General features: G+C 62.0%; 2 protein-coding genes across 2 annotated transcripts; both read left to right on the top strand.

Moving 5' to 3' along the window:
* PSMD3 (proteasome 26S subunit, non-ATPase 3) lies at positions 1-5,317 on the top strand. Its single transcript, XM_066205193.1, has 12 exons — positions 1-211; positions 1,084-1,274; positions 1,993-2,130; positions 2,300-2,436; positions 2,525-2,715; positions 2,895-2,998; positions 3,627-3,741; positions 3,960-4,079; positions 4,159-4,262; positions 4,474-4,629; positions 4,721-4,771; positions 4,867-5,317. The coding sequence occupies exons 1-12, from the start codon at positions 40-42 to the stop codon at positions 4,942-4,944; spliced, it is 1,557 nt and encodes a 518-aa protein (XP_066061290.1). The 5' UTR covers positions 1-39; the 3' UTR covers positions 4,945-5,317.
* Positions 5,318-7,637: 2,320 nt separating this feature from the next.
* On the top strand, positions 7,638-9,379 carry CSF3 (colony stimulating factor 3). Its single transcript, XM_066205275.1, has 5 exons — positions 7,638-7,653; positions 8,092-8,261; positions 8,618-8,725; positions 8,855-9,001; positions 9,209-9,379. Exons 1-5 carry the CDS (start codon positions 7,638-7,640, stop codon positions 9,377-9,379), a joined length of 612 nt encoding a protein of 203 aa, XP_066061372.1.
* The last annotated feature ends 1,789 nt before the right edge of the window (positions 9,380-11,168 follow it).

The following is an 11,168-nucleotide window of genomic DNA, read 5'->3' as shown; positions in this document are numbered from 1 at the left end:
GCTGGTCGCGCCTGGCGGCCCGTTGTGCAGTGTCACGCCATGAAGCAGGACGGCGCGTCCCGCCGCCGCGGCGACAAGGCCAAGGCACCCCCGGAGGGACCCCCGCCCGCGCCCCCCGACGTCGAGATGCACGAGGAGGCGGCGCCGGTGGCCCCCGAGGCGGCCGGGGAGCGGCAGCCGCAGCGGGAGCTGGACGCGATCACGCTGGAGGGTGAGGGGGGGCTGTTGTTGTAATGGGGGTGTCTGTGGCGATGGGGGGGGGAACTGGGGGCTCTTGGGGGTAGAAGGGAGCTGGCACAGACCGGGGGAACCGCTGAGAGGGGGAATTTTGGAGAAAGGGGACTGAGGGGAGGTATAGTAAACCCTGAGGGGGTCAGGGTGGGGGTACCTGAGGGGGGGGGGTGTGGGAAAGGGGCTGGAAAGGTGTCGGAGCAGGGAAATGACGGGATCGGGGGGGGGGGCAGTTTGAGGGGGCTCTGAGGGAAAAAGAAATGAGAGGTGAGTTTAGGGTGGGGGAACACTTCGGGGAAGGGGAGCTGGGGGGCAGCATGTGGGAGAGAGAGAGGGGAGGTGTGTTTGGGGGGATGTCACTATGGGGAAAGGGGTTTAGGGGGCACAGAGAGCGAAATGGAGATGGAGGGTGTGTTTTCTGTGGGGGAGAAGGGTGTTTGGGGCAGTGTGTGAGGGAAAGGAAGGGGGAGATTGGTTTTGGGGGCAGTCGCTGAAGAATGGGAGATGGAGTTGTGTTTTGGGGGGATCACTGTGGAAGGGAATTGGGGCGGCTCTGTGAGGGCGAGGGTGTGTTTTGGGGACAGACTGTGAGGGATGGGGGACCGCAGACCTGCTGTGGTGGGACCCCACGGGGGTGCAGAGGGAGGATGGAGCCTTTTGGGAGGAGGGAGAAAACTCTGCAAGGGCCTCACCAGCCCCCTGCTCCAAGCAGGGACAGCCTTGAGGGCAGGTCAGGCCACCAAGGCTATGGGCAGAGAGAGCTCGGAACAGCAGAAGGGGGCAGCCCTGGCTTTGCTCCGGGGTGCTCCAGGCAGAGGATTTGGGGTGAGGGGTGTCCGTGTGCCCCCGCAGACATCAAGGAGCACGTGAAGCAGCTGGAGAAGGCGGTGTCGGGGAAGGAGCCGCGCTACGTCCTGCGGGCGCTGCGGGCTCTGCCCTCCACCTCCCGCCGCCTCAACCCCAACGTGCTGCACAAGGCCATCCACGGCTTCTTCACCTCCAACTGCACTGTCAGGGACTTCCTGCTCGGATTCCTGGAGGAGGTACGGATGCCTGCACTCACCTCTGCCCTGCTCTGGTGACACCTCTCAGGCAGAGCTGCCCTCGGCACGGGAGGGATGTGGGGCTGTAGGAGTGAATCCAGAGGATAATCAAAGGGATGGAGCAGCTCAAGCTGTGAGGAAATACAGGGAGAATTGGGATTGTTCAGCCTGAGGAGGAGAAGGTTTAGGGGTGACCTAATTGTGGTATCTGAAGAAGCGACAGGAAAGATGGAGAGGGACTATTTACAAGTGCTTGGAGTGACAGGACAAGAGGGAATGGCTTGCCCCTGACAGAGGGCAGGATTAGATGGGATATTGGCCAGAAATTCTTCCCTGTGAGGGCAGTGAAGTACTGGAATGGATTTCCCAGGAAAGCTGTGACTGCCCCATTCCTGGAAGTGCCCATGGCTGGGTTGGATGGAGTTTGGAGCAACATGGTTTAGTGGAAGGTGTCGCTAGCCGTGGCAGGGTATGGGGCTGGATGGACGTGAAGGCCTCTCCAACCCAAAAAAGTCTGGGATTCTGTGATTCTTTCCCTCTCCTAGGAGCCTCTGGAATAGGGCAGTGGGGTTTGTGGGCACAGGGGACGAGCAGCCCCTCTGCTCAGACACACACGAGCAGGGACAGGACCTTGCAGTCCTGGCCTGGTTCCTGTCACACCTGGAGCAGAGCTGTCTCCACACAGGGACAGGAATCCAGAATTTCTCTCTCCCCTCAGTCCATGGACACAGAAGCTGAACTGCAGTTCCGCCCACGGACTGGGAAAGCAGCCTCAGCCCCTCTCCTGCCAGAGGTGGAGGCCTATCTGCAGCTGCTGCTCGTCATCTACCTGATGAACAGCAAGAGGTACCCTGAGGTGAGACCCCTGAGCTGCCCCTGCAGTGCTCCTGCTCCCCAGGCATCCCCTGCCTCTGCCCCCTGCTGTCCCCTCATCCCAGCAGTGTTCGTTTGCTCCCCACAGCCCAGGTGGTCTCTGCCTCTCCTGGGATCAGCCCCCTGCTCTGACGTCCCTTTTCCTCCTGCAGGCTCAGAAAGTGTCCGATGACCTGATGCAGAAGATCAGCTCCCAGAACCGCCGGGCCCTGGACCTGGTGGTGGCCAAGTGTTACTATTACCACTCCCGCATCTACGAATTCCTGAACAAACTCGATGTGGTCCGGAGGTGGGATGGGTCCTGTGGCGGGGGCTCTCCCTGAACTTGACCCCCCAGCTTTCCTTTCTCTTCCCTGACTCCCAGTCCCACCCCGCAGCTTCCTGCACGCCCGGCTCCGCACGGCCACGCTGCGCCACGACGCCGACGGCCAGGCCACGCTCCTGAACCTGCTCCTGAGGAATTACCTCCACTACAACCTCTACGACCAGGCCGAGAAGCTCGTCTCCAAATCTGTGTTCCCCGAGCAGGCCAACAACAACGAGTGGGCTCGGTACCTGTACTACACAGGTGAGCGGGGCTCAGTACCTGCCCTGGCTCCTGGCACCCCACACCGAGGGCTCCAGTTCCTCAGAGAACTCCTTTGAGCAGCTGGAGGTGGGGCTTCCAGGCAGGATTTGGAGCCCCATCCATGTAGGTCAGGTTGGATTCACTGGGTGGCTTTCCCCGCCCGCCCCGTGTGGGCGCAGGGCGGATCAAGGCCATCCAGCTGGAATACTCGGAGGCGCGGCGGACCATGACCAACGCCCTGCGCAAGGCCCCGCAGCACACGGCCGTCGGCTTCAAGCAGACAGTGAGTGGGGAGGGGGGCAGGAGCCCCTGGGTTGGGTCTGAGACCTCCTCGGGGTTGGGATCTCACAGGGTTTGGATGTGGGACCTTCTGGGATGTCAGGGCCCGTGGAATTTGGTTTGGGAATTCCCAGGCTTGGGACCTTCAGCGATGGTGATGGTCAGGCCCCATGGAGTTTAGTTTGGGACCTCCCAGATTTGGGACATGCTGGGGACAGGTTTGGGACCTCCTTGGGTGTCAGGCCTCATGGAGTCAGGTCCCCTGGGATTTGGGACTTCCCAGGGTCAGGTGCAGGACTGCCCAGGGTTGGTCTCCACAGGGATGGTTCTGGGATCTCCCAGGCTTGACACCTTCCAGGATGAGATCTGGAACCCCCCAGGGTTGGGATCTCAAAGGTTCAGGCCCCATGGAGGCAGGTTTGGGACCTCCCAGGGCGTTGGGCCCTGCAGGGATGACAGGTGCAGGGCCTCCTAAGTTTGGAACTTCCCAGGGATAAATCTGGGACCTTCCAGTCCCCACAGGGACAGGAACGGGTTTGCGGTCTCCTGGAGTCTTGTGCCACACGGGGACGGGTGCACAGAGATAGTTTCAGGCCCTGTGGGGACTCACTCAGGGTCTCGCTCTGGCCCAGGTGCACAAGCTGCTCATCGTGGTGGAGCTGCTCCTCGGGGAGATCCCGGACAGGCTCCAGTTCCGGCAGCCCTCGCTCAAGCGCTCGCTCATGCCCTACTTCCTGCTGACCCAGGGTACGGCTGCCCACCCCTGCCTGTCTCTGTCCTTCCTGCAATGTCAGAGGATCATGGAATATCCTGAGTGGGAAGGGACCCAGTGGGAATTCTCTCTGCCCTTGATGGGACTTGGATGCAGATGCCACTTGGGAAGGAGGAGAAGGAGGAAGTCAGCCAGCCGTGTATTGCTTTCCCCAGCCTTTCTCCTTCCCCCATTCCCGCCTTCTTCCCTCCAGCTGTCAGGACAGGGAACCTGGCCAAGTTCAACCAAGTCCTTGACCAGTTTGGGGACAAGTTTCAGGCTGATGGCACCTACACCCTGATCATTCGGCTGAGGCACAACGTCATCAAGACAGGTAGGAGGATGTTTGGGGACCCGCACCAGGCTGGGCAGGCCTGGGGGGGCTGCATCCCGTTCTTCCCTTCTCCCTGCAGGTGTCCGCATGATCAGCCTCTCCTACTCCCGCATCTCCCTGGCTGACATTGCCCAGAAGCTGCAGCTGGACAGCCCCGAGGACGCCGAGTTCATCGTTGCCAAGGTACCAGCACGGGGAGTCCCATCCCTGTGGGGTCCTGGAGTGCCCACAGCCCCCCACCCTGCCCCATTCCCCCGCATCCCCTCCCTGCAGCACCGCTGGGTTGGGGTTGAGGCTCCTGTAGGGAAAATTGGGGACACTCAGAGCGCCATGTCCCTGCTCTGTGTGAGCCCTCGGGGACACCCCATGCCCTGCCCCGTGCCCGGGCTCGCAGGCCATCCGGGACGGCGTCATCGAGGCCAGCATCAACCATGAGAAGGGCTACGTCCAGTCCAAGGAGATGATCGACATCTACTCCACGCGGGAGCCGCAGCTGGCCTTCCACCAGCGCATCTCCTTCTGCCTCGACATCCACAACATGTCTGTGAAGGTGAGCACAGCGTGGCCCCTGGTTCCTGATGGGGACAGCAGGACGCGGCTCAGGGCTGGCTCAGCTCTGAGCTCCTCTTCTTTTTCTCCAGGCCATGAGGTTCCCACCCAAATCTTACAACAAGGACTTGGAATCTGCAGAGGTGAGATCTCACCAGGGTCGCTGCAGCCACCGTGGCCACGGGAAGGATGTGGCTCCTGTCCCCGCCTGCCACCAACCTCGGCCTTTGCTTTCCAGGAGCGCCGGGAGCGTGAGCAGCAGGACCTGGAGTTCGCCAAGGAGATGGCAGAGGACGATGATGATGGTTTTCCATGACCCTGGGCCCTGGCTGTACTTTTTTATTTGTCCCTTGGACAGATGGTGGCTGAGCAGGGCCCTCCGTCCCCCCCCAGACCCCCTTTTATAAATCCCTGCATGTCTGTACTGTGGGAGGGGACACAGGGGGTTCCCTGGATCCACACCCCCTGGCCACCTGCACTTGTGGTGGGACCCTCTCCCCAATAAACATCCTTGAAAGGATCCCTGTGGTGACATCGGAGCCGATGCCGGGGGGCTGCGAGGGGAGCGGGGCTGGAGGGAGCAGGAGTGGGGTCTCCACTGGTGCCCCCCCAGTTCCCACGACAAAAGTGGGGTCAAACTTTGTTAAACTTCAATTATGACTTTTAAAATAAAAGATGGAAAAACACCAGCCTGGGTGGCTCCTGCTGTGGGTTTGTTGGGATGGGGAGGGAGCATGGGGCTGGTCTGGGGCCTCTGCTCTCTCCCTGGGGCTAGGCACCAGAGATGGAACTAGATCTGGGGGCCTGGAGCTTTGTCTCAGTGGTGCTGGGAGTGGCCCCAGCAGCTCCAGGATGGCATCCCAGGAGGATTCCCTTGGGAAAGGCACAGAGCCCCCCTTGTGCCCCACAACACCAACCCTCGGGGTGATGGGGGCAGGGGACATGCAGCCGCTCCAGGTGGGTCCCATCAACATCTGCAATGAGCTCTCTGAGAAAATCTGGGAATCTCCCAGCCACGCCCATGCCGGGATGGCAGCCAGGGCTGCAGGTCAAGAGCCGGGCTGTCCCAGCCCATTCCCGCTCTGGGGGAGACCAAAGAAGGCAAGAGCCCAGTCACAGGGGCTGGGGCTGGCACTGGGGACACAGGGGCATCCCAGGAGCACTGGTGTGGTGGCAGATGTTGGGAAGGGGCTGAGGGTGCCCAGGTTGGGCCCTGGGAAGAGGAAGGGTGACCACAAGACCGAAACACAATGGGGTGGATGCCCAGGACTGTCCCGGGACTGAGCAGCTCTGGCCCCGTGGTGGGGGGGGGGATTTGCTGGGCCAGCTCCTTCCTCCTCCCCCCAATACCCAGAGTTTCAGATTTGAAACCACTTCCTTCCTTGGAAAGCTGACAGGGCCTTTGGGCGCTGATTCAACCCCCCCACGCCCCCATCACAATTCCTGAAAGCACCATCCTGCTGAGAGGGCAGATCCGCTCTGGGGTCACCCCTTGGTCAGACTGAGGGGACCATGCTGAGCCCCCCAATGGCCACCGGCTCTCCCTGGCTCCGGGGTGGGGACAGGCACAGCTGGGGGGACTGTTTCTCCCGCAAATCCCATGAACAGTCTCTACAGCCAAGGTCCTTCCACACATCTGGAGGGCAGAACGTTTAGTGCTGCCAGGTTTGAAGGGAGGTCATCAGTAGGTTTCAGAGTTAACACCTGCCTGTGCCAGGAAGGCTCTGCTTTGTACTCACGGATGGGCTGCAGCTGATGGGGGTTTATTTCCCAGCTAGAAGCAGGAACTTCCAGGACTTCCAGGAACTTCTGGGGCTGGTGCTGTGGCTGGACCCCACAAATTACCCCATGGGGTGTGGGTGTGTGGCCCATCCCAGCAGCCGCCAACATCTGCAACCTGCAGAGCCCGGGTTCCCCGTCCCCATCCCTGTCCACACAGCCTCCAGGAGGGCAGCGATGGGACCCAGCCAGGGGTCAGGGGTGCAGAACGAGCCTCCCCAGCCCAATGCTGGCCTGGGCTCACCCTGGGGTCACCCTGGGGTCCGGGGCTGTGAGGGGAGCGGGTGCCTCCCGTGCCCCAGCCAGCCTGTGCCGGGCAGGAGGCAGCCAGCTGGCACTGACCCAGCAGATCCTGGAAGGACTTGCGGGAACAGGCACGAGCCAAATTTCCCTCGTCAGTGCAACGGGGCTGGGAGCAGCCACCCCTTGCCAAGGGCTGCCCTGGAAGCCTCTTCCCCGTAGGGTCAGAGGCGGGGCTGGGCCCTCGCAGGTGGGGTCAGCCCGATGTGGCTGGTGCTTGGTGCCGCACATGGGGACACCGGGCAATACCCGGCCCCGCAGTGCCCAGCAGGGCAGGATCAGGCCCTGTGGTGCTGCCCCGGGGAGCCACAGCCCTGGGCAGCTGCCTGGACCGGGCCACACCTTGGCCACCTCCAATTGGTGTTGGCATCATGAAGGTCACACCAATACCCGCCCTAATGCCGGGGTGAGGGTCTGGGGCAGCTTACAGGGAGTGCTGCCCATGTGGGCAGTCCCAGAGTGACAGCAGCAGCGAGAAGCCACCATCCCTTTGGCCGGTCACCTGCGAGTGACCCTGCGAGTGACCCTGCACATGACCCTGCTGCGCTGGGCACTGGCCCACCTGGCCAGTGCAGTGGGAGCCCTGCAAGCAGGTTAATGAGTCACCAAAGCACCACCTGCCCTGTCCCGGCACCCGCCTCGGTGCCTGGGCTCCACCGGGCGACTGCAGCCACACCGAGGGGCACCGCTGCCCACCGGGAAAGCCCCACGCTGTGGCCGCGGTCGAGCACCCGCTTCGCGAGATTTGCATGCTGTGATTAAGGCAGTGAAGCAATCGCGCTGTTGCCTCATCGGTGAGAATCCCCGAGGCCCGTGCGCTATAAATGCCCCTGGATCAATGAGCACAGCCAGGCAGGAGCGAGCAGAGCCGGGCTGGGCTGGGCAGGGCCGCACTGCACAGAGGAGGAGACACCGAGCCGGGCACCCACCATGTGCTTCCTCACCCGTGAGTACTCAGCACCCACTGCAGCACCTCATCTCCCACTGCTCCCGTTACACCCGCTTCCCCCACTGCTCCTGCTGCACCCAAACCACCCCTAAAACCCACTTTGCCCATAGGACGCGCTGCCCCCAAAACCACAGCACTCAGACCACCCATTCTTAACAGTAGCACCCACCGTCCCCACTGCACCCAGAGCACCCAAAAACTCACCCTACCTGTAGCACCTGCTGCACCCACACACCCAGAGCCCCCTGCTGCTGCCCTCGGCCCTGGTCAGAGGCAGGGGACACTGGTCCCTCTCCCCTTTTGGGGTCTCTGCCCCTTCCCCAGGCCATGCTGCTGCCACCATACCCAAGGTAATCCTGGTTGCTGAGCCCATCCTGGCTGAGGGGTCGGCGCTCCTTGGGGTGTCCGGTGGATGCTGAGCCGCTGTCTCCACAGGTGGGCTGGCGCTGCTGCTGGGTGTGCTGCTGTGGGCGCCGTGGCAGGCGCTGCATGGGGCACCACTGACCGAGCTCTCAGGGGACCAGGACTTCCAGCTCTTCCTGCAGAGGAACCTCGAGTTCACCCGCAAGATCCGCGGGGATGTGGCTGCGCTGCAGCGCGTGGTGGTGAGTCCCACAAGCTGCAGAGGGGGGATGGCAGCCGCTGTGAGGTCACTGATAAGGTGACCTTCCCCTCCCTGCCCTTATCAGCACCGCAGGGTGAGGAACTAGCAGGGTCCCCTGCACTGGCCAAGGCTCAGCCCCGGGGTGTTGGGACACCCACCGGGGCTGCGTGGTGACCTTCCTGGATACACACTTGCCTGGGCAGACACATCTCCCTCCCCATCCCACCGGGTCCACTCCATCTCCTCCTTCCTCCTGGCTGGGCTGCACAGGGTCCCACATCCCAGGGATGGGATGCTGTGGGGTGCTGGGGGTGTCATGGTACTCTGGTGTCCTGACCCTGTCCCCTTTATCCACAGTGTGACACCCTCCAGCTGTGCAAGGAGGACGAGCTGCAGCTGGTGAGACAGGACCTGGACATCACACAGGTGCCACTGGAGCAGTGTCACAAGCGCACCTTCCAGGCAGTGAGTGCAGACAGCCCACCCCTGCCATGAGCTGCTCAGCTCTGTCACGGCTCAGGGCACCCCAGAGCCCCCTGTGGCTTGGTGGCCAGGTCACACCCAGCCCCACTGACCCCGCCATGCCCACCACAGGAGACCTGCTTCAGCCAGATCCGTGCCGGGCTCCGTGTGTACCAGGGATCTCTGGCCACCATCCAGGCCCTGCTGCCCGCGCACGCTGGGCTGGTGGAGACCCTGCAGCTGGACATGGCCAACCTGTCCTCCAACATCCAGCAGCAGGTGAGGGGGCAAAGGGGAGACAGGTGGGGACACGTGGGTAAAGAAGGTGTTGCACCCCAAAAGGAGGGGTTGGGCATAGTGGGGCACGGGGCTGCATTGACGGGGATGGGTGGGCAGGGTGGGGGCTGCATCCCTGCCAGGGGCACACTTGGGCAGGGGGGCGTCTCCAGGCCTGGAGCTGATGCCTCTGCCTCTGCCTGGCTGCAGATGGAGGACCTGGGCCTGGCCACAGTGACATACCCCTCAGAGAACCAGGACCCTCTCCCCACCTTCTCCACCAACTTCCACCACCAAGTGGGCGGCTTCTTCATCCTGGCCAACTTCCAGCGGTTCCTGGAGACGGCGTACAGGGCACTGCGGCACCTCGCCAGCCTCTGACCCCTGTTTGTGGATGTCCCACCTCAGGGACATCCCGGGAGCACCCCATTTCCTGCTTATTTAATATTTATGGCTATTTAATATTTATCTGTCTGGGGATGCTCCCCCACCCGCGGCCCCGGGCAGGCGCCGGGGGATCCCGCGGTGGATCCATGCACAGGTACCTGTGCAGCATCACCCTTGTTTAATATTTAAACACAAGCGTATCTCTGCTACGAGGATCTGGAGCTGGGCTGAGCCCCCGTAGCTGCTGCTGGCACTGCCTGTGCCTCAGTTTCCCTACAGCTCGCACTGCTGGGGCTGCTGCAGCATCCCACAGGAAAACACCTTCATCCCAGGATGAGGATGCTTCAGAGCAACATCTCCCTGTCTGGGCTGCAGCCTGCAGGGACACATCTGATGGGTGTTATTTCTAGTAATTAATATTTATTAGCCATTAGGGAGGGAAGACAGAAGAACCATAGGGATGCAGCAGCCTCACCAGGATGAGCGTTTTCCAGCACTTTGGGGAGCTGCATCTCTGCTCTGTCCCCCTTTCCCTGCTAAACTTAGAGTACTTGTTGCAGTTTAACTTATTTGTGCCCGTCCCTGGCCGGAAAGAGCCACTTGGACACATTCCCATCCTCCTGAGCCTGACGCAGCCCCGGTCCCGTGGCTGTGTGGGAGCTCTGGGCGTGGGGGGTTTTGTACTGTATTTATTGCTGCAGCTGGGTGAGCCCCAAGAAACACCCGCTTTTTTTTTCTATGTGATAAAAATGGAAATAAACTCTATTTTTGCACTCTCTCCGTTCTGCTGTCTCCTGCTTGCGTGGGAGGGAGGCAGAGTGGCCAGGGTGTGGGGACATAGGGACAGAGAAATGGGAGATGAGGGAAGGGAATTTTGGGCAGGGCTGTGGCTGCTGGTGTCAGCTCGGGAAGATGAAATGCAGCCCCCGCAGTGCTCCCACCCCACGGCCTGAGCCCGCTGAGGGCCAGGGGGCATCATGGGACGGCCACTTCCTCCCACACCCAGGAGTGCTGCTTGGGCAAGAGCCGATTCCTAGAAAGCTCCGGAAGGCACCCGGGCTGGCAGTGCCCGCTGAGGGCACAGGCACCATGCCCAGAGCTGGTTTGTGGGCTCATCCTGGGGCTGGTGGCACTGGGGGTCCCCAGCCACGCTTCTGCTGCTGCTGTCAAAGAGGGAATCTGCTCCAGAGCTGCCCAGTGACATGCTCAGAGCCCTCCCGGAGCTGCCCTGGTGGGAGCAGGCTTTCAGCAGTGAGGAAGGCAGAGCGGATGAACAAAAGGGGCAGCCCCCAATGTGGCTGAGCAATGTCAGGAGAGCCCTGAGCATCTCCCCTGCCCCAGAAAACCCCTAAGGGCACCCCCAGCCTCTCCCCAGTGGGTGTTTGCCCACCCTGGGCTGTCCCAGCTTCACCAGTCCCATTTCCTGCCACGGGGCCCACGCTCGCATCCCATGACCACCAGCATCCCTCACCACACTCATCCCAGCCGCACAGGAACAGAGCCCAGTGCTGCGGGCTGCCAGGGCTCCCAGTTCTGCCTCTGCACACAGGCTGGAGCCCCATGGTGATGAACTGCCAGGGGGAAGCCCTCGCCCACGGGCATTTGGCTGCGCACACCCCACGGGCAGCAGTTCCCTCCTTCCTCCCCCACCTCCTGGCTGCTTACAGAAAACTCCCTTCACCTGCTCCAGCCCCTTCCTGTAAGGGGAAGCACCGGTGCCAACGCCAGGCATGGGGCTGCCTTGGCAAATATTGACAGAACTGGGAAGGCCACGCCAGGTCCT

Source organism: Chamaea fasciata, unplaced genomic scaffold (assembly GCF_029207755.1).
Source record: "Chamaea fasciata isolate MVZ Bird 193981 ecotype frontalis unplaced genomic scaffold, bChaFas1.0.hap1 SCAF_27, whole genome shotgun sequence".
Taxonomy (NCBI): Eukaryota; Metazoa; Chordata; class Aves; order Passeriformes; family Sylviidae; genus Chamaea; species Chamaea fasciata.
This window is presented reverse-complemented; position numbering and strand designations above follow the sequence as displayed.